Source organism: Mastacembelus armatus, chromosome 1, assembly GCF_900324485.2.
Source record: "Mastacembelus armatus chromosome 1, fMasArm1.2, whole genome shotgun sequence".
Taxonomy (NCBI): Eukaryota; Metazoa; Chordata; class Actinopteri; order Synbranchiformes; family Mastacembelidae; genus Mastacembelus; species Mastacembelus armatus.
In genome coordinates, this window is record NC_046633.1 from 4,089,163 (window position 1) to 4,110,723 (window position 21,561).

At 38.5% G+C, this 21,561-nt stretch overlaps 1 protein-coding gene across 1 annotated transcript in view; it reads left to right on the forward strand.

Annotated features, from left to right (window-relative positions):
* The first annotated feature begins 3,965 nt into the window (after positions 1-3,965).
* Positions 3,966-21,561, forward strand: part of grin2ab (glutamate receptor, ionotropic, N-methyl D-aspartate 2A, b) — an 84,259-nt gene continuing 66,663 nt past the window's right edge. The window contains exons 1-2 of the mRNA XM_026302665.1: positions 3,966-3,983; positions 4,725-4,931. Of these exons, the coding sequence (XP_026158450.1) occupies positions 3,966-3,983; positions 4,725-4,931 (225 nt within the window). The remainder of the gene's footprint in view (positions 3,984-4,724; positions 4,932-21,561) is intronic.

Genomic DNA, 21,561 nt, shown 5'->3' on the forward strand with positions numbered 1-21,561 from the left:
GTTTCTTGTAGGCTTGCCTCTTTGAGTTCATCACACAGTTATTAGTCTGAACGCAGCCCACTTATTTTCTTTACCAACTATCTAACTTCCAGTTGCACAGAAACAGTGTGAGTGAATCATACTTTTGTGGATGCTATTGTGTTTGCCTGCCCATCAAAGTCCTGATGATTGTCAGATGAGCACTTGTGTGTGCTGTTATGAAGATGCCAATGCATTTTGAAAACTGGGCAAGTTAGCACTATAGGAAACAAAGTAAAGTAGGGTCGACCATGTGTCGAAGCACGACCAGTTCATCAGGATTACGGACTTAATGAAACTGCTTCAAAACATAAAAAGCACAATGTCTGCAATGCTTTTCTTAAGAACACCTACAAATTGATAGTAAAAATACAACCCGAAGTGTGCCACCAGGCTTTGTTGTCATGGAAACTGTTTTTTTTTTTTTGTTTTTTTTCTTCTATTGAAAAGATTTTTAAGCAAAGTTGACAGTTACAGGCTTTTATGGGCTGGGTTTCACTTGGCTATGCAGCTAATTAGCAGGGTGTGTTTTAAAAGCCTCCATATGAGTTGCATCAGCACTGAGCTCGCTGCAGCAGGTCTGATCAGTCTGTGAATGAGCAGCTGGCATCATATAGCAGTTAGTATGGCCAGTTGTTTATGAATGGGGGCTCGTGTAGTGCAACATCACTCACACAACATAAACCATATGTATCTGGTTTGCACCGCTGCCGTAACAAAAGTGGTGACACTGAAAGTCAGTTACCATGGATACAAAACTTGCTCGCATCATTTTTTTGCCAGAAGCCTGGTGTAATTGTTTTGTCTTCCCTATAATTGATTTATCTATTTATTTATTCATTTACTTATGTATGTTGGTTTGTTTGGGAACCTGCTGCTTTCATAGTTAAAACTGCTTTAACTGTTTGCTTTAATTTCCTTTTCTCTGATTCATTCTAGGAATATTGGAGTACTGGGCTATGGCTATTAGCCAGATAACATTAGTGGAATGAGCTTTTGCCTTCAGTAATTATACAGAGTAATAACAAAATAGTTAGCACACTGTTGACACACTACACAGTGATAATGGGTCTCCCTTGTTTTTCAAATATTTTATAATCACACACTGATATGAGCTATTAGCAACAGCCTTGTAAAATTTAATCAGACAGCAGAAATGAAGAGGTGAATGCAGCTGGCTCGTTGGGGTATTTGGATGCTTGGAGCTAGATTTTAACCTGAGCTGAATGTCTGCATGTGTGACTTTGTACAGAATCGTTTCTGCTGCACGACATGCCTGAGTAACTCCTGTTCAATGTGCTGCTGGCCCATAAAAGATGCAAGATGACTGAGCCCAGTGGTTATAAATCAGTTTTAATAACAGGGACATGTTCAAACAATTCAACACAGTGGACTCACCCCCACCTGCCCCCCCCACCCCTCACCCTCCCTGCCTAAATATCTGCAACTGTCTAAAGTTGAGTCACAGCTGACTAACTGTACAACTCAAGTGTTGTGCTGGTGTGCACCAGATGAATGCATACTAAATGAGAGAGAGGGGACAGAGAGAGTCAGATGTGTGTACATGCACACCTGACAAAGGTCATGTCCCAGAAATGACTGTAGGGCAGTCTGCAGGCATGAATGAGATTATAATGGAAGGACAGCTTTTAAACACTTATTTATGGTAAAATAAATTATTGCCTAGAATAAATTTGTATTTTCTTCTTGGCAACAGCTTCATATTTACACAGGATAAACCAGCCATACTCAGTGCAGTTAACAGACTAAAATGAAAGCCAGTGTTAATGGTATCTCACAGCATCCTTTACAGTCCCCAAAGGGGTGTCCTGTGATGGACCTCTCTCAATAGGACGCCTCTAATGGGTAGCAAGCAGGAGGACATGGTGGTGCAATGATATGAAAAACAGAGCTTTTATATTTGGAACCCCAGGAATTTTTCCGCAAAAGAAAAGTAGTCCGTCATCCACTCTGTGTGGTCTTTCTCCCTCTCTTTTATGTCCACGTTATGCAATCATCTGTTTCTTTTATTTCAAGCCTTGGAGGCTTGGGCTCTGACGGAGGAGGATAGAGGACCTCAACAGGTGGAAATTTTTATTCTAGGGATAGAGGAGGAGGTGGAGGAGGACGATGAGAGTAGTAAAGTGTTCCTTAATAATAAACCCTCTGGTCTGCTTGTGCTGCGCTGTGTTTCTGCCTCAAAGTGTAACTCAGCTTATGACAGCCAGACCTAGAGTCTAGTAGAGCCATGCCTGCTATGACCCCATGCAGCATCTACACCATCTGTCTGCAATGGGACTCCAACGCAACACTCAGAGGGAAAGGGGGGAGTTTTGTCAGCGCTCCCCGAGGACCCCCTGTGCTGCAGTGTTGATCTGCTAATTATGTTTAATTGAGGCTGTGTAATTCACTAGCGTTGCCTCTATTTTCCCTTATCTCACCCGTAGCCTTTAACAAACTCTGCCGCTGACGAGGGAACATGACACATCATCAGCAACAGCGGTGCAGTAATTTTGAACGGATCGGGATTTTAATTTTGAGCAAATTGGGTGTGTGCATGCACAGGGACCAATAGACTGGTCACAACACTTCGGCGGATATTGAAATATTGTATCTGTGCGCAGTGGATGCTGAGTCGCGTCGCAGAGACTTGTTTGACGCCGAGACAGCCGTGCACACACACACACGCACGCACACGTTAGAGAGGCGCTTGCAAAAACGCGTACACGCGGTTTCGTTTGGCGAGATGGCACCAGGTGATGCCATAAACGAATGATGTGCGCAATACCTCTGTTGCGTCTTCATTTTCTGGAGAAGACACGCCAGGCAAAAAGCGGCACACAGAGAGGCAGCTAAAAAGAAAAACAAGAACAGACTGGGGGGGGGGGGACAAATCAGTTTCAACTAGCCGTGAAGTTGGACTCGCGAAATTTCCTTAACAAGCGCCCTCTTGATTTGTTTGATATCTTTTTGGATATTTTTTATAATGGACAGATGAAGTCACCCAAGTCTGCACCACCACCCCCCTCCACACCACTCTTCAGTCATCCGGGCCCGCTGCTCATATGTTTAATTAACTAGGTTGATGTGTAAGTACCTTAAGCCAGCGAAGCGTAGGCGGGCGGGCTGCGGGGTAAAGACACCGCCGGAGAATATTTCCTTTCTTGTCTCCGCTCGGACTCTCGGTCAGCTGCTGGAGCATCACCTCTGTCGTGCGGCGGAGAAAGCTACAAAAATAACTCGACCCGTTTAAACTTGTTCCGAATTGTTTTGGAGGAGGTGGCGGCGGTTTTGGAGTGCGGTGCTCATTCAGAGAGCGCGTGAGGGAGACGGAGAAGGAGAGGGTGAGAGAGAAAAGAGAGGGAGAGTGTGTGAGTGCATATATTTATGTGTGTGTGTGTTTTGATGTTATTTGTGACGGAATCCCCCCTTCAGTCTCCAAGAATCCGCGAGCGGCGCGAGGAGGAGGACAAGAGAGGAGGAGGAGGAGGAGGAGGAGGAGGAGGCGCGCGGACCTGTCCACGAGCCCTCACTGCGGAACGCGCGGGGCTGCCGTTAGAGATTCCAAACCAACGGTTATTTTGGATTCTGGAATCAAACTGATCCAACGCGACGTCAACGGCTTTTCCCCCCTCACCCCTTCGTCCCCCCCAGTCCGTCTCCGCCGTTCAATGGACGGTGTTTGACATCTTTTACCGAGAGGAATACTACCTATCCACCGGGGGGAGAGGTGGTGGTGGTGGTGGCGGCGGTGGAGGGGGAGGTCTTCTGAGGCAGACAGGTGGATTTATCCGTGTGGTGTGATGTGTTTTCGGCGGGACTGGATGGGTAGAGAAATTGATGGATTAATTTGACGGAGGAGAGTCGTATGTGATTCCCACTCGTGCCGAGGGCGCCCGAATGGAGTAACAGGCTGCAATGTCATCTCCACCTGGTCGCCTGGAGAGATGTGTCACGGGAATGGGGTGAGTTTGTTTAGCTAATTAGTGTTTGGGTTTTTTTGGGGGGTGGAGGCGGGGGGCTTAAGCTTAACTCTGTCCTCCTGAGGGGTTGACGCGGAAATTGAGCAGCAGTTGTCGGGGTTCAGTGCTCCAGTAACTGGCGCACACTCGCTCTCCGCTCAAAGTGGAGCAGAGGCGGGTGGTGGGCTGGTGGGTTTGCTCCTCTGCCCGCTCCTTCGTTCGTCCGTCCTCGATACACAACCTGCTGCATGCCCTACATAGACGAGCCCGCACCGGAGAGAGGAGCGTGAGGGGAATATTCGCTAAGGAGCCACAGGCAGTTTCTAACGCTCCCCCTCTCTCAAGCTGACACACACACTGATAGTACTAATCTATCTTTGACTTTCTCACCGTTCTGCCTCTCAATTCAACTTCTGCTTCCGCCATGCAGCCTTTCCATTCAATTAGCCCGTTTCTCAACGTCTCCAAAAGACGCACACACACACACACACGCACTTGTCTGAATATAGGCTATAACACACACATGCACACACGGGCACTAAAAATATGCTCGTATATTCTCGTAACTGAAAATGCTAATGAATCATGAAGAATATAATGACACTGGGTAATAATGTTTGTAGCTCACACATGTAGACGTCAGCTTGGAAGCGCGCGTCCTTTTATAGAACAGAGTCCAATTCAACAAGTCTACGCTTGTGCGAGCTGCAACGCAATGAGCAATAAAATCGTCCTGTTTTTCAGATCAAGTTTGAGCACTTTTCCTCTGGGTTCCCTGACGCTGTGAGAAGGAACCAAAATGCCAATAAACGGACGAGTCATGGAGGCTGTGCGCACGGGACCTCACACCACGGCAGTAAAACCCAACATTCACCGCACGGACTCCGAAGAAGAAGGCGCAAACCCTCCGCGACCGCAAACCTGCAGCAGCCACGCTTTGTGACACCGAAGGTAAGAAGCCCGGCTGGTAACGGCGATTAGTGGAGCAACACCCCGTGTGCGCGGCTCAGACGGAGCGCCATGTGACGCTAAGCGGCGCTCTTGCATCACATTATCACCGGTTGCTGATGAGAGGCCGCGTAATGAATTCATATCTCAAATTACAGTTTTCAGGCTTTTAATGCAGTCACGTTGTAGAAACACATTTCTTCCGTTTTCCTCCCATTTCCCGTGCCAAGTCTGACACACGAAGTGTCTTCTCCTCCTCTCGGGGACATAGAAGCCAACACACACACACACACACACACACACACACACACACACACACACACACACACACACACACACACGCATACACAGATGTTATATGGACAGAAACTATAATAAAAGACTAACATAGGATCAGAGGTGTCTCAGATAACAGAATATAAATCCCATAATTCTCTATTAGTCGATGAATTTCTAAGTGAACTTGTGTATATCATAATCTCTAAGTGCAAATGATCATTCATGCCATACCAAACTCACTGTGTTGTAAAGAACTGGAGAGAGACTGACGGTGTGCTCAGCAGAAGCCTATTTTCTGCAATAGTGGGATGACACAGAAAGAGATCAACTCTGTAGGGCATAAACGCAATAGAGTGGGGAGCAGTGAATGTTGAGAGCTTCTATCTTCATTAAAATAAATATCTCCTGTAAAGCTGCAATGAATTCTGGGTGTGATGTCATAATACATTTAAACCTCAACAGTATTTTATATTAGACCTACTTTCTATTCCCCTTCTTTTTGGTTGTATCACTCCAGATTGCATTTCCCATTCAGTTCAGACAGGGTCTTCTATTAGCCAACTACTGAAACAAGGCTAAACATACTGTATTCTGAGTCCCATTCTGGCTCCATGGTGTAGTGTTGAAATTGTGATTAGATGCTTCTCACTGAGTTGTTCACTGAACCATTTCTATTGTTGGCAAATCAGGAACTATAGTTCTGAACTCATTGTCTCGAAGCAGCTTGTCAGAAATGAGACTGTGTTGTTCTGTTTATCTGAAATTAAAGCTGTTTAATTCCTCACATTAAATGCGGTGTTCTGAACATGTTACTGTGTAGCCTTTAACAACATGGCCCTCTTGAGATTATTGTGATGGCGTCTAAGTAGAATTGGTGACATTCACAAGACAATTAAGTTCTTGTACCTGCGTTGATGGCAAAGATTCAAATGGTGTCTCTCCAACCTGTGTTTCTGCTAATATACTTTTCTTGTAAGACCATTTTTAAAGGGAGAGATTTGAGAAATGTTTCTTGTACAGAAACGGTTTGAAACGATGAGCATTCTAAATACACTGTGTCATCTTGGGCTTAGTGGTTTTTAATAGAGTGCAAGACATTTTTAGAGCTAGAGCCCAAAATTAGCCCAAAATCTACACATGCCTGCAAGTGGGGAAAGGTTCAGAGAGCAATCATGCAGAACTCGCTTTCTTTTCATGAAAGATACATAAGAGTTTTTACCTCTGTTGAACCACTAGAGTAGTGTTGTTCATTTACTATGACATTGTCTCAGAGAAGAGTGTATCAATGAATCTTTACCTTAAATTTCTCTCTTTGAGCTCTACGCCGTCATAAGAATATCAGTTTGTATCTTTCAGGCTATGTCATGGTATTAACTATGTTGTTCTGTGTAGCTCAGTTAAAGGCATTTGAATCACAAATACTAAAATAAAACCCAGTAAGAACCCTCAGATTCTCTCGTTTTTTTATGAACATGTGGAGGATTAAGAGTAGGCTACATACACAAGACTGCAACGTAGAGCTTATGATAAATATTTATAAAGATGCTCAAAAAAGAGAAAAGGCATATAACCTGTGGGAGGAATATACACATATTGCCCTGCATTATAGCTGTATTTGTCCTAAAGGAGGTATTGACATGTCCTCTGATAAGAGCTACAGCAAATAATCCCCTTATCTGCACAGTATTTTTGGTAGTAGCTCAGTCTATTAAAGTTGATAAACTACATGACCAAAAATAAAGTTTTTGGTGATTGGGTTCTGCCTAAGCACATGCAGCCACCAAGCCTCTGGAGTGGCTGTCAGCTATCATTTGCAAAGCTCTTTCTTTACAGTAATTTAAACCGGTGACTGTGCCTGTACTGCGTTACGTCAGATAATCTTGCTTTGAAAGCACTATCACAAAAACGTGGTTATATTTGACTCTCAGTGGGCAACAAATGTGACTCCCTTTCTTGTCCACTGCAAGAAAACTTTAACAGCCCTCACACTTTGTCTTTGTACATACAATTACAGGTCACATCATCCTTACACGAGTCTCGAGAGGATGCAAATGAGTATTTTCCTTTTCCTAGCAATTACCAAAATCAAAAGGGCTGAGTGACATATGATAATGAGTCATTTGACCCCTGCTGATCTTCTGTATATTGACGTGTGATAGTGCCGACTCAGACACAAGTTAATAACCCCAAAGCCTCTTATGAATGTGTACTGTTTAATCATTTAATCAAAACACAGTTGGTGGTCTCATTTAATGAGTTAGTGAGCCATAGTGATATTAAGTAGGGTTTGACTAATACAGGTTTTATTTATTTTTTTTAAGTGATGTCTTTTCTCTATATTTTATTGAAGTTTTATGATGATGCTTTACATCTGTAAATTTGACCATTTCATGTCACAAAAGCCAAGTACTGAGTGTTTTGCATGATTAAAGATTGAAAATGTTATTAATAATCTCCAGTTTAATAAGTAACTGGTCCTTAATGCTCAGTTATCCCCTCACCTAGTGGGTGCAGCACTAATACGTCCCTGCAGCTTGCTTATGGGAACACTACCTTGGTTTGAGCTGTACACGTGTGCTTTTGACTATGTTTACAGCTGGTAGTACACATGTACATTAGTGTATTTTTAATGGTTCAAAGTGTTTCTGATTCAGATTCCAGATAAGTTTGATCCAGTTCCAGCCCACTTTTTCAAAACTTTACTGACAGGATTTATGTAATCCACTTGGAATAAATTGGAAAATTGGCGGTTTAAACCCGAAAAATAATAAATTCTCATTGCTCCGGCTAGGATTTAGATTTGGAAATCAAATCCTACTTTTATCAATCTTAAAACTTGTAACTGTGTTTTTCATGACTCAAAGGCAGATGGATTTGATGCTGAAAATCAGGATAATCTTGATCCTACTTGAAAGGTGGTTTCAGGGTGGATTTAGAAACATGAGAAGCATAATAGAGCCAACCAAGAAATTGCCACCTATACATCTTGAATATGAATTATGCATTTAATATTGTTATCAATGTATCGGTCAAAACATTCTCTCCAAATACCTTTGTTGCAGGGACCAACTAGATAGTCTGAATTAACAGCTTTAATGAAACTTCAAATCTTTATTATTATTCTTTAGTAATGTCTTTGAGTTAATGTTAGAATATTTTAGCATATAACTTTTTTCAACGTGACACAGTGAATGTTTGTTTTAAATCATGTGGGTCATTCAGTGACACATGTTTCTTTTAAGACCTTTCTCACTGCACAACAGACCCAAATAGTCTTATACTTTTCTCAGGTGTTTTATGGCTTAGCAGAATGCTCTTTTTGATAGCATTATTTGTTTGTTGAGATAAAGGTTGTGAGTTTTATGACCTGTATTGATAGTTAGACCTGCAAACCCATCAAAGCCTGCATGTCTCTGGATAAGCTCAAAGTAACTTATGATGACAAATAAGTAAAAGTCATAGTCATGTGTTGTCAGGTATCCAGTCCTTGTCTATCATCTCTAAACTTTATAATACACATCCCCAAAACCCCCAAAGGTACACTACCCACAAACTAAACTGCGACTGTTTGACTAAGGCAAATAAATTATTCTTAAAGCTGCATTAATTGATTTTTTTTTTTAACACCAGCATAATGAGCTGTAAACACAACAATGAGAAATTATCACTTTATAAAGGTGTTATGGAGAATGTGTCAGCAAGAAATTCCTTACTTTACACATCAGTAGCCCTAGAGCAACATTAGCATTCATTTTAAGATGTGCCTTTAGCTACCTAATGAATAAATCCAGTGTCCACCCATTTTAGCTCTGTTTTGGTTTGCTCTATGTCAGAGTGAAATACCAGGCTGTTTAGCTGGTAAATGCTTAATTGTGATTCTTAGCCGTGTGATGCTCGGCAGGTAGCACGTCTGGAACCAGCTGCCAGTTTATTCTGAAAATGATTTTAATGAGAGCAAAGAGACTGAACCCAAACGGTAAATTTACAGGCTGGAGAACCAAAACAATGGCAGATAAAGGTTAAGTTCACAGTAGCACTAAGGGTAACTACAGAGTTGGGTGATATTGTCTGTGAATTTATCACAACAGATGTTGCCTTTTACAGTGTATGTGGTTATTTGATCCATAACTGATATCATAATATCGATTAGTGCAGCTTTACAATCTCAACATTCCTCCATTAAAGCCTGTGTTTATCTTTTAGTTGAAAACTTAAGGCTTTCAAGATGGTGGATGTTTTATTTTGGCTTGTAACCCCCAGCTGTGTCTATTTGAATACTGTGCTTTTGAATTAGCTTGATTAGTACTGAGCACAACATGTGGCTACGAGAGTGAGGGTGTTTCCAGCTTTGTAGGAGTCTTGATGTAGTTGTTACTTTAAATTATGCCTTTTACATTTTGTCAGTCAAGGGCTTTTTTTCAAAGCTCAGAAAAAGAGGCTTAGGAGGTGCAAAAGTGTGGTCAGTCTGGGCCTGTCATTTTGGTCAACTTAATACCCCAAGCCCATATTCCAATTTTATGCTTTTACAGACACCAGATTTTGGTTCATAATGATATAACACTACCCTAGATAAAACATTCTTTAGCTTTTTAAATCCAATTTGATTCAGTTTTTCATGGCTAGAAGGAAAAGATGTATCAGTATTATTTTGCCAATTTGTTTCTGACAGGGATCATTGTGAGTGGCCTCAGGAGTCACTCATTTCATGAAAGAGGGTCACCACGTTTATCATGTTACAGGATAATTAGCTCAGTGTTTTACTGAAATGATGAATACATTTTTACAGTGAATCGGACATTACATTATGAGATAAGACATTTACAGTAGGCCCTCTTTTAAACAATAGTACTGTGAAACTGCATAGTGGGCAGCATGGTGGATGAGTGGTTAGCACTGTTGCCTCACAGCAAGAAGTCATGGGTTTGCAACCCAGCCCTTCTCTGTGGAGTTTGCATGTTCTCCCTGTGCTTGCGTGGGTTTACTCCTTAATGTGAGTGTGTGTGTCTCTGTGTGTCTATATGTGGCCCTGTGATGGACTGGGGACCTGTCCAGGGTGGACCCCTGCCTTCCACCCAAAGAGAGCTGGGATAGGCTCCAGCAGATCCCTGGGACCCTGGTTAAGGAATAAGCACGTATAGAAAATGGATGGATGGATGTAGCATCATTCTTGAAGTAGCAGAAAAGGTTGTATAAAGAATAGTTACTGTATTTCTCTTTATGAGCCAGCAGCTACATTCCAAAGAAAGAAAGTCTGGCACTGTGTGCTCAGTACTAACTTTGCCGGTGACGTTAACATAGGGAATTTCTCAGTCAGCTTCAGAACAAGCAAAATTACTTTCCTTTTTTTCTCGTGAAATTAGATGTTCCCTAAACTCAAATCAAATGATATTAACATTAAAAAAACAGGGACTCAATCAATTAAAGTTTTCCTTCTTCATTTTTTTGTAAATGCAGTCAAGGGTTCCATGCTAAACACAACTGGTTAGTAAGAATATGCTCAGGGATGACCACCAGACATTTCACTGACATACAGTAACACTGGCTTAAATTTGACTTCCTTCCTCTGATCTGACATGCCTTCCCTGCATATTCATATGTATTCATGAATGACATCTTAATTTTCTTAATGTTATCAGAACAAATGGATCAAATTCTGATCATACAAAGAGTAACTTCTGCATGTTAGGAAATTTAATGTTAAACTGCTGCACCTTTTGTAAGGATTGTGTGTTGAGTCAAGGTTAGTTTTGATTCATTGAGCATAAAGATGAAGCAGGTGGGCAAACATGGTTGGTTTCTGATCACAGGAAGTGATGCTGCTGTACAGATTCTTTTCATTTGTCCTTCACCAAGATCGGAGACATCTGTAGGTTTTTATGCTTACTTGTTTTTTATGTTATTCTTTTGTTGGACATTACAAGTTCATGTTCATGTCATTGTGATTGGAAAGCTAAAGTTCGTTGATATACTTGTGGCTTTGTGTCAGTGTCATAGCCTGTCAGTCACAGTCTGTCCACTGAGAGAGGGGTAAGGCAAGGCAAATTTATTTGTATAGCACCGTTCATACACTATGCAATTCAAAGTGCTTTACAAGGCATGTAATTACATTAAAAGCATGGAAAAGAGCATCTAAAAACAAAGACATTTAACATAAAATAAATTTAAATCAAATAAAGTAAATTAAAATAAGATGTAAAAGCACATTAAGAAAACAAGGATGAACAATTATTTGAAGGCAGCAGTAAACAACAGTGTTTTCAGTCCTGATTTGAATGAGCTGACAGTTTGAGCAGACCTCAGGTGTTCAGGACGTTTGTTCTACAAGTGAGGAGCATAGTGACTGAATGCTGCTTCTGAATGCTGCAGTAACCGAGTACTGTTACTGCTTAATGCAAATACAGTTGAAGGCGAAATGTTATGATGGACTAAAAGTAAATAAATTCTCCACCTACATAGATGGATTCCAAGTGGCATCATTACAAGTAGATGCACAAGTTGTTTAAGATTGGTTGAGGCTGTGTTTTTTTCCCATAAAAGCAATGTCATCAAAGCTAAGCTGTTTTATCCGTTATTGATTTGGTGAAAGTCATTCATTGCTTTTTCTTGTTTCACTTACAGTGTGGTAATTTGGTGCTTTTTGCTTCAGTCATAGGTTTCTCTTGTGTCCCCAATTTGTACAAACACAACACTTAGATTTACCGGAGCACTCGCTCTTGTTTTATTGATTCTGCTGTAGATTTTTAGTTTGTTCTTTATCCGTTTGTGATCAGTGTAACCATTTGAAAAACGCCATATAAAAAAACGATTAGTACTTTAAATATCTAATTGTACATCAACCAGTAAGTAGTAATTGCATTTTTTATAAAGCTCGGGCCTTGATTTAGGTGGTGCACAATCATGTGTAAGCACATTTTTAGTCACTCCCTAGTACTCCCTTTGTGCTTTCACACAAAAAGAGAAACATACAATATACTTATAAACAAATTATCATACCAATGAATGCCTCTAAAATATATCACCTAATAATCATAATCAATTATTAAGTATGACAAACTTAAAAACAACAAATTAATATGTGCAATTGATTCTTCTGAGCTTCTGATTGTCTGATATTCAAACTAAATTGACAGAAAACCCTGATAAAATCTTGCCATAAATGTAGTAGAGTTTTAAAGGCCTAATCAAATGAAACAATTCTGCTGTCTGCTGGGAAAGCTATAAGATGTAGTGATTTTTACCAGATTTCCACATGAATAGGACCTAAATCACTTCATGATTTACTGTGTCAGCGTCTAGTCAGTTTTCATTCTTTTTTTTTCACATGATCTTGTTGAGAGCGCTGGCAGGCAGCAAGATTTGGAGGCCAAAAATATTCCCAAATCATCTGCAGATCATCTAAAATATATTACTCCAGGTATAATGCTCCCTTCCATGCTGGCGACATGTGCTGTCAGGGTATCTGGTGATGTGGGAACATTGAAATCCTCTGTCTCCTCCTGCCAAGTGCAGTTTTTCATGGTGTTGAGCAACACATCAAAAAACATATGCTGACCAGACACCGGTGCCCAGAGATGTATGATCAAGAACAGATCGTATGTTGGAGGCTTTTGAAAAAACTGATATCAAAGGTATGCTTTGACCATGAGTCTTAAAATTTGTAATGTATTATGTAAGATAATTATGGGGTTTTAAAATCCAAAGTTTAGTGTTATTAAATCAATTTTTTTTTTAGACTCATTGTCCTAAAAAGGCAATCTCTCACGAATTTGGAACATACAGCTTCATCTGTCTGTTAATGATGGCTTTTGTGCAATCAGACATACAGTAGATCTTCTTTATGTGCATGTTCTGTAACTTCCATATTTGGGGATGACAGCACCATTAAGAAAAAAGCTAGAACACAGTGTCGTGGCTAGAGAGAAGTGATGAGATGGAAAATAATGATTGGGTGTGCTGAGGTCTCTCACAGGCTTCATCAGTGATGGGTTTAAAAACTTATTTTGCTGTTGAAGTCTTAATTAAAGACCATCATGAGCATAGGGAACACTTGGTCACAATTCTCAAGAGTAAATCTGGTAATATGTTTTCACATTACTGTCACAGTTTATTAGATGCAGAGTTCTGCTGCCTAGATTGTAATATTAGGCATGTCCAAGAATAGAATAAGATGTAAAGTTCAATATGTCATTTAATTCTTAATTGTTCACAGGCTATATCAAAAGTGTTCTGCATGAAAATATTATCTGAAAATTTAGGGAGGTAGATGGTATTGTTTTAGCTCTTGATGTACAGTATAATTAGGGCCATATGAAAACTTATACATTAAGAAGACACTTAGTGGGTTTCTATCCTAATTTACTGTAGGAGCTTTTGTGTTGATAGTGCTAATTTTACAGTCAAATGTCATTAAACCATTGCAGAAGAAGAGGGTGTGAGGCAGACCTCAAAATGTTTTTTAAAAAATGTAGAAAACACAATGAATATATGCAATTTTTTCTCATATACTGATTTGAAGATCTTTAGTCTCCTCATTGCTTTACAGAGATTATATAGCTAAATTTCCTTCCAGTGTATTTTGCTTTTATTTGTGCAGCAACTTCTCCACCTTGGCCATGCAATTTTTGCATGTTTTTTTATGTATGCTTTCAGTTTTTGCATGTTTTTTTTTTAATGCAAAAACTGAAAGCATACATAAAAACTGGTAGACAGGATCCCACCTAATATATCTTTTTCTGATATCAGAGATGCTGCCATATATGCACATTCTGTGATATCCATCCTTTTGATGTTGCATCAAGCTGTTGTGGGCAATTATGCAAATCAATGAGCATAATTACTTTGTGTTAAGATTAGATTTTTTTTTTTTTATGGATTTTGTATCAACATAACAAAGCGTCTTATTTATCACTTTTTCACTTTTTTCCATAACTAAGTTTTAAATGTCGATTTTTCAGAAATGTCACTATATCACTGTTATGGACTGTTGCCTTTCACCTAAAGAGAGGTGGGGTAGGCTCCAGCAGATCCCTGTGACCCCACATAGGAATAAGCAGATATAGATAATGAATGAATGAATGAATGTTACTATATCATATATATCTGGGTGATGTAAGGAATTAGTACAATGGTGATAAAAGATCTTTACTGATGGCAAAAATAGGGGCATATGACAATAAATGGGGAAAAAGATCTTTTTTATATATGAGATGACTGGAATAGATTTTTTTTTTCTTTGTACATAAATGACGAAATATGTGAGAGAACAAGATTGGTAGTTGACCTTGTGCTACTGTAGCTGTTATTACTTGGTTTCACGTAATAAAATACGGTTGTGATTTTTTTCAAAATAGTGATTCTGTTCCTTGTTCAAACATTGGCATGTAAAATTGGCAGGGTTTGTGATAAAGTGCATATCTGAAGGGATTTTGAGCAGAGACACATGAAAAGGAAAAGAGCATTCTACATGGACACCATTTCATAATAAAAGCTAAAAAAATGGATTAAAAAAAGATATTTTTAATGCAGTCAAAGTTCATCCTAAATCGTCCACATAGAATATCAAATAACAAGACCAGCACAAAATGTCCATAATTTAATTTACTTAACAGATATATCTTATACTGCGTCATTTATCAGTCTACATGCGTGGGCTTAAAAATATATCAGTACTTTTAGTTCCTTAACTTACTACAGAAAAATATGGTCTTGAGATGAAATTTGGTGGATTAATATATTTCTTCACTTTCATCAATAATAGATTCTAGAGATTGATGCACTTGACTTGCATGAAAATGAGTACAAATTCAGTTTTTGGTTAAAAATTAAAGGATGAAGTTATTCCATCATTACATCAGATTGTCTAACAAGGCTTACCAAGGATTGTCTACAACCATCCTTTGTCATTTTAATGTTTCAGGTCCTTTAAATAATTGAAAGCTAGAAAAATTGCATTGCATATTCATAAGGATGGCCCAGTCTCAGCTTATCATACAGTGCCATGTTCCTGTAACACTAGTGTTTGCTTGGCTACAACATTAACATATAATTAAACATACAATTTCTAATGTAAACACACAAATACTTCAAACCTGTGCAAAGAATCATCTGTTACCTTGTTACTAATATTTTATTATATCATCATATTTACTTTGTCACTGCACCAAGTACTCTGACTAACTTATTTGTTAGGTTATATCATTATTATACGTATAAGCATTAATAACATAAGCTTCATAATTAACCCTCCTTCACCTCCAGATGCAAGATCTAATGTCAAATATACTGTATGCAGCTTATTAAACTACCTTACAATATGCCTTTACTTCATTTCTCCAAGGTCAAAAACATCCTGCCTGAAGGTCTGCACACTTTTCCATAATAACTTCATAATAACTTTACCTTTATCTCCTTTCTTCACATTTCTTGCCCCACCCCCACCTTTTGCCCCTTTGTCTCTTCCTTCACATTTTGCTACACAAAACACAAATACCCTCAAAGCCAGACAAACAGTTATATACGCACTTACAAAAGTGCCCCAGTAAATGTGGGCGTGTCCTTTCTAGTGTTTGTCATTGTTGTTCTTCATGTATATTTATTACCAATGAAATATGGATGACTGAACTCTTATGTATGACATTTTCTTTTGCCCTGGTTCCACACATACCACAAGCATGCAGGAAAAAAATGATAGAATGAGCCAAAAGTGTGTCTTCCTAAAACATGTACACACAATTTTCTGCTTTGCTGAAATTTTGATATGGAAATAGGTGGTTGGACTGTTAAGACTGTCTGGGGGAGCAGGGAGCAGGCAAGCAGTTTTATCAAGGACAAGCAGGAGGGCACTTGGAACTTACATTGGTGTTAAACAAATAAAAATGTGCTATTTCAAACAAGACCTTGTGACCATATTCTGCTGTCAAATCAAGACAACAAACATTGTGTTTTGGAATTCAGTGTCTGGGTGGGTGGATAATGATATAAGCTGTGCTTTGGTAAATTCTGAGCAATTTCTGCAAGTATCAACCCTTGCACTGCCAGGTCAGAAAAATCATATGATCTAAAAAGTTTATCTGTATTAAGATTATTCAGATCAGTTGTATTGCAGTAGTGATAAATTGAAACCATTTGTATTTTATGCTATGTGCATTAGAGGTAAAATGGAACAATATTAGGTAAAGACAAATATAGCTATATTTGTTTTTTAGTTACTAAGAACATTTTTATTTCCCATATTTGTAAGTATGCTGTTGTGTCTGTTGGGTACTTATGAATGTTTTTGGTCTGGATTATTGACATTCTTCTGATAGAGTAGTATAATATACAACATATGAGAATTTGTTAGGAATAAAATGACGAAGTCACCGACTTCTCATTATCCCTGGTCACAGAGAGAGATGGGCATTTAATGTCTGACATTAAAGAATATTACAAAATGTCATCAATCAATAATGTCTCAGGAAGCAGACATAGCAAATTTATCCATAAAGGATCCATAAATTTGACAGCCATAATCAACCACTGAATTTGCAATAACGTAGCATGCAACGTAACACTACTTCAGGTGGGGGATCAATAAAAACAGTTATGTCCATGCCCTAACTTTATCTACTAGGTATATGTCAAGAATGCAACACAAACTGCTGATCCTTCTCCTCGATCTTGATGGCTAGATCAATCTTAATCTTACATCCAGACAAAGCAGACATAACAGAATCATTTGCACATAAGAACAAGGAATTTGAGTTGGCAGCTTTGATAAAATAAAAGGAGAAAGGACCCAGATTTGTGCCTTGTAGCACTCCACAGGGGATGCAAACACCAAGATCTTGTACATCAGAAAGCATTGCTTCTCTGACCAGAGACTGCAGGAAGTCACTTTGACTCGCTGTATATTGTTGAATGCCGTCAAGCAACATAGAAAAACAAAATGTCCAGAGCTTGGACTTAGTCGGCAAATACTCTGGACAACTGTATATCTTTAAAGCATGGTTTCTCTGTTATATTTAAAACTATGCATGTTTGAAATATGTAAAGAGGAGATACTCTGTTTTTGATACAATTTAATGGTAAATGTATTGATGTGTCTGCATTTTTACTAAATAGGTGCAAAGTTTTTGTATAAAGTAAAAAACATGTAGCAGTGCATTGATGCATATTGTCCCAAGATAATTATAATTGATGGTGCAGTGATCACAACACACTACTGTAGAAAACATGTTACAGCTGCAAGTACAATATTTCTAGTGACTTTTTAAATATTTTTATCAGTTAAAATTGATTAAAAGCTAAATGACAGCTCAAAGACAGTTAAGCTTTCAATATCAGACATTTGAACCAATAAAACTCAGATATTGTGTGTGTGTACATGTATTTCTATTGTTTTGAATTCTATCACAGCAATGTTAGATTTAGGGTAAAGTCTGGGGTAGGGCATTGAGCTGTGATGGTTTAGGTTAGGATAAGGGGCTAGGGAATGCATTATGTAAATGACAATCCTCACAAGCAGAAGTACAAGAATGTATGTGTGTACATATGACTCCGCTTTCTCTCCCTTCTTCCTCTACTTGTCTGCTTGATTTACTCATTCTCTCTATAAACCTCATATTTTCAAAAATGTAATTCCAAGATTTATGTACATATCATAAACCCTTAACACACAAACAAATTCTGTGTAAATATTGTATTCTCACAGTATATCCAGTTGTCTTTAATATATTTTCAGCATGAACAAATACTTTACATATTGTTTTATATTTAGTCTGCATGTCCCGGAACTCTGTTTGTTTTTCAGTAAAGAAAAGACAAGTTGTTTTCTTATAGTCATGTATTTCCTTTAGCCTTAAGATTTGTGGCTGTGAATTATGATACTCTGAATCCTTTTAGAAATGTGTTTAAAAATCCTAAATGTCAATGGCCCTGCATTGTCTGTCTGGGAGGGCATCAATTATCAAAGTATTAATCATTTCAATTATCAATACTGCTATTATAAGCCCAGGACATTACTAAGTGTGTACAGCTGTTGTGCAATTACAGTAGCACATACACATACATCAAAGTGTGTGTGAACATCACACGTTACACTTACTACTTACATAGCCCAAACCCCACAATGTATTCTAATACTATAAACTATATAATGGTGACTGCAGTGTTTTATACTGTTAGTGTATAAGAAGATTGTTAGTTTGTTGAAATTCAAAACATTCGCTCATGGATGCTAATCAATCTGACTGTCAAAACTGCTGCCAAATTATAAAATGAAATACATAGAAAAATTGTTGCAGGAATTCCACACCCTTTGAAACATTTTCCAATATGCCCCTGAGGACATCACACCACCATCTGTAATGTGTTTAATTTTTTAAGTTTTTTTTTTAAAAACTAAACTGAGATATAACTTCACAAACTGTCCAGTAATGTGATGAGCTTTGCTAGCTTCTCACAGTACTGTTGCGGCCAAAAGAAATTAAGAAACAATAAAGGTGGGTGGCCTACTCTTCTCTTAACTTCTGTAGACTGTGAATCTTTCCCAACACATGTAGCAATGAACTGCTTTCTTTTAAAGCGATATGGAGTCCTCACTGTGGGGAAAACATATTTTTCTACCTCAATTTCCTTTGTTTCCCTTTCTCTCTCTCTCTGGGTCAGTGATTGCTAATCTATGAATGTATCTGAAAAGTAAACCACCATCTCATTTCTCATAATGATTCCAATAATAATTTAAAACAGCCCAAAAAAATAAATGTAGTGTTTTAGTACTGAACAGTACAGCCTTTACAGATTATGCATTTGTATTAGCGTTGAACATGCATTATGCACTGGCTGCTAGTTACTTAGGGTAACCCTGCTAACTTTTCCAATGTTGTTAAATAACATTGTTTTGTAAATATAAACCAATAGCACTGGACAACCCAAAATTCACTTATGCATGTTATTTATCAAGCAGGCGCACTGGCCTGGAAGTGCAGTTTGCCTGTTATCTGAGATGTTTTCGTGTGATCAGTGAAGTGTGCATTTCTTTTTCATACAAATGCACTTAGTATTTAAAGGAGGGCTGCACAGAAAACAGGAGGAGGTTTGACAGATGAAATTGATTGCCCATTCTGGTACATTTAAGGCTCATCCAAATTTCAAGGGACAATTTTAGAAGTTCTCAGAATTGAAATCCTGACGGAAGGTTCTTGTAGGGGAGACAAAAAATGTATACCCCTGTATTCTTCAGATATTACCATGAAATAGGTGGAAGAGCTACAGTGAATTATGTAGAAATTAGAGTGACAAACATTTAGAAAGAAAAGTAGTGCCCAAATATTTAAGAAACATGATATTGCCCACTTTTTTAACAATAAACCATGATGGAGTGGAGAGTCGTGGCTTTGTGGTCATTTGACCTGAACATGCATTATATTTGATATTTTTAATGATTCCTGCTGTACTGGCTTTACCAACAGGATTATTTTATAGTAATAGGCACTGAAATTATTTTCCCTGTTAGACTTTAATCAAAACCTTAGTAAATGTTTTTGGAAGTAAAAATTTAATTTCACAGGGATTTTAGTTTTGTCATTCCTTACTGGGTGAGTTATTACTTCTGTTTACTGATCATTAGCTGCTGCTTTAGTAAATCAGACGCTAATTTCATGCAGATTGCCATATATGTAGGCTACATAAATCTGACGCTGACACTCAGTTTGAAACTGCGAAATATGGGCATTAACAAACCACACTTAAAGAAACATTTGCCTTTATACCATTAAGAGCAGAAACTGTAGAGAACTGGGTACCAAGACATTATTTTAAGATGGCAGCTGCTATGTTATACTACCCCAGTGGCTGTTGCACTGCACACAAACAAAGTCATAATATGACATAGTACATTATTCAACCTTGAAAATATATAGCGCTTACAGCCAAACTGTTACCTCATGTAATGCAATAGTTTAATGAAAATGTGCAGTTTCAGTTTGTCTCTTTCTCAAGAAACTTGCCCTTAAGCAAATGTTAGTAACTATATAAAGGAAACTTCTACTGTACATGCTTTCTTAGCAAAACATTTTCATGTTTAACAACGTGGAGTCCAGTATTCTACAGAATATTTCAGCACTTACTCGAGTAATCGGTTAAAACTGACTTATACATTTTTAAACAATAATACTATTGTGTAATGCATGACAGAAACGACAGATTACCTTGAAATGATGTTACCTTGCTCCGCTGGGTGAGCCACTCTGGTTCACAACTGGATGCTTTCTGTTCAGATGTTGAAGCATTGACGGTGCTGTTGTGGTACACCAGTTCCACTTTACAATACACACACTGTACCTTGTTGTTATCTTTTTTAAGTTTGAAATGATCCCAAACTTTGAACGATTTCTGCCTTTTACGGACAGTTTCGCTCTCTGCCACAGCGCCGACTTTTGACATGGAAATCCATTGTGCAACAGTGATTACCGTCCGTGTGAAACAATGATCCCTAGGCGGAGCAGGTCCGATAACGCAAGTGATGGTAATCAAACGAATCCTCGAGGTAAAGAATTTGCTCTGAGGATTTATTGTAATCGAATTCAGCAATTTCCTCAAGGATTCGTTGCAGTCCTACATGAAATATCAGTACAAGAACAGCAATCTGATCCAGGTGGAAGTCACAAATTCAGACACTTTTTGGAAATACCTCACAAACACAATGGGCTCCATATGATGATTGTTACAGATGTAGTCTTAAAGTGAAAGTCATTCCAAGCATAATTGCATATTTGGCCACTTTCTGACACAGCACTGAGTGACTGGGACTTAGATAGACTAGGATGAACTTAAGGATAGACAACAGAAAAATCTGTTATGTTACAGAAGTTAGAGTCGATGTTTTAAAATATTTTTCCTCTTCAATATCTGGCACAATTGTAACGAATTGAAGTCAATTAAAAATCTTTTGAGTGAACAAAGGTACAGAGTCAGATTTTAGGTGCAATATCACTTTAAGGTATTGTGGGAAACAAGACCAATGTAACTGAGAGCCTAATTTGTGTTGTCATCTAGAGACTCTATGTAGAGCTGCTTCATTGGCGATGAATGAAAGAATGATAGATTTAAGCAATTACACCCACATGAGCATTATTTAATAGGCGTTGGGGCTAACATTGTTGAACCAAAAAATGTGCTTATCTGTGAGGAAAATCACTCTGCGTTGTGTTACAGTGTGGAAGACGTCCTCTGATTTATTGTCACTGAAGCAGCTTGCAGGCCTCTTAATGCCACCTCCAATTTGAGCCCAGGATGATTTGTTTCTAGCTTTGGCAGAGACATCTATAGATTTAACTTCATAAATAAAAATAACCATTTTTGGACAAGACTAATC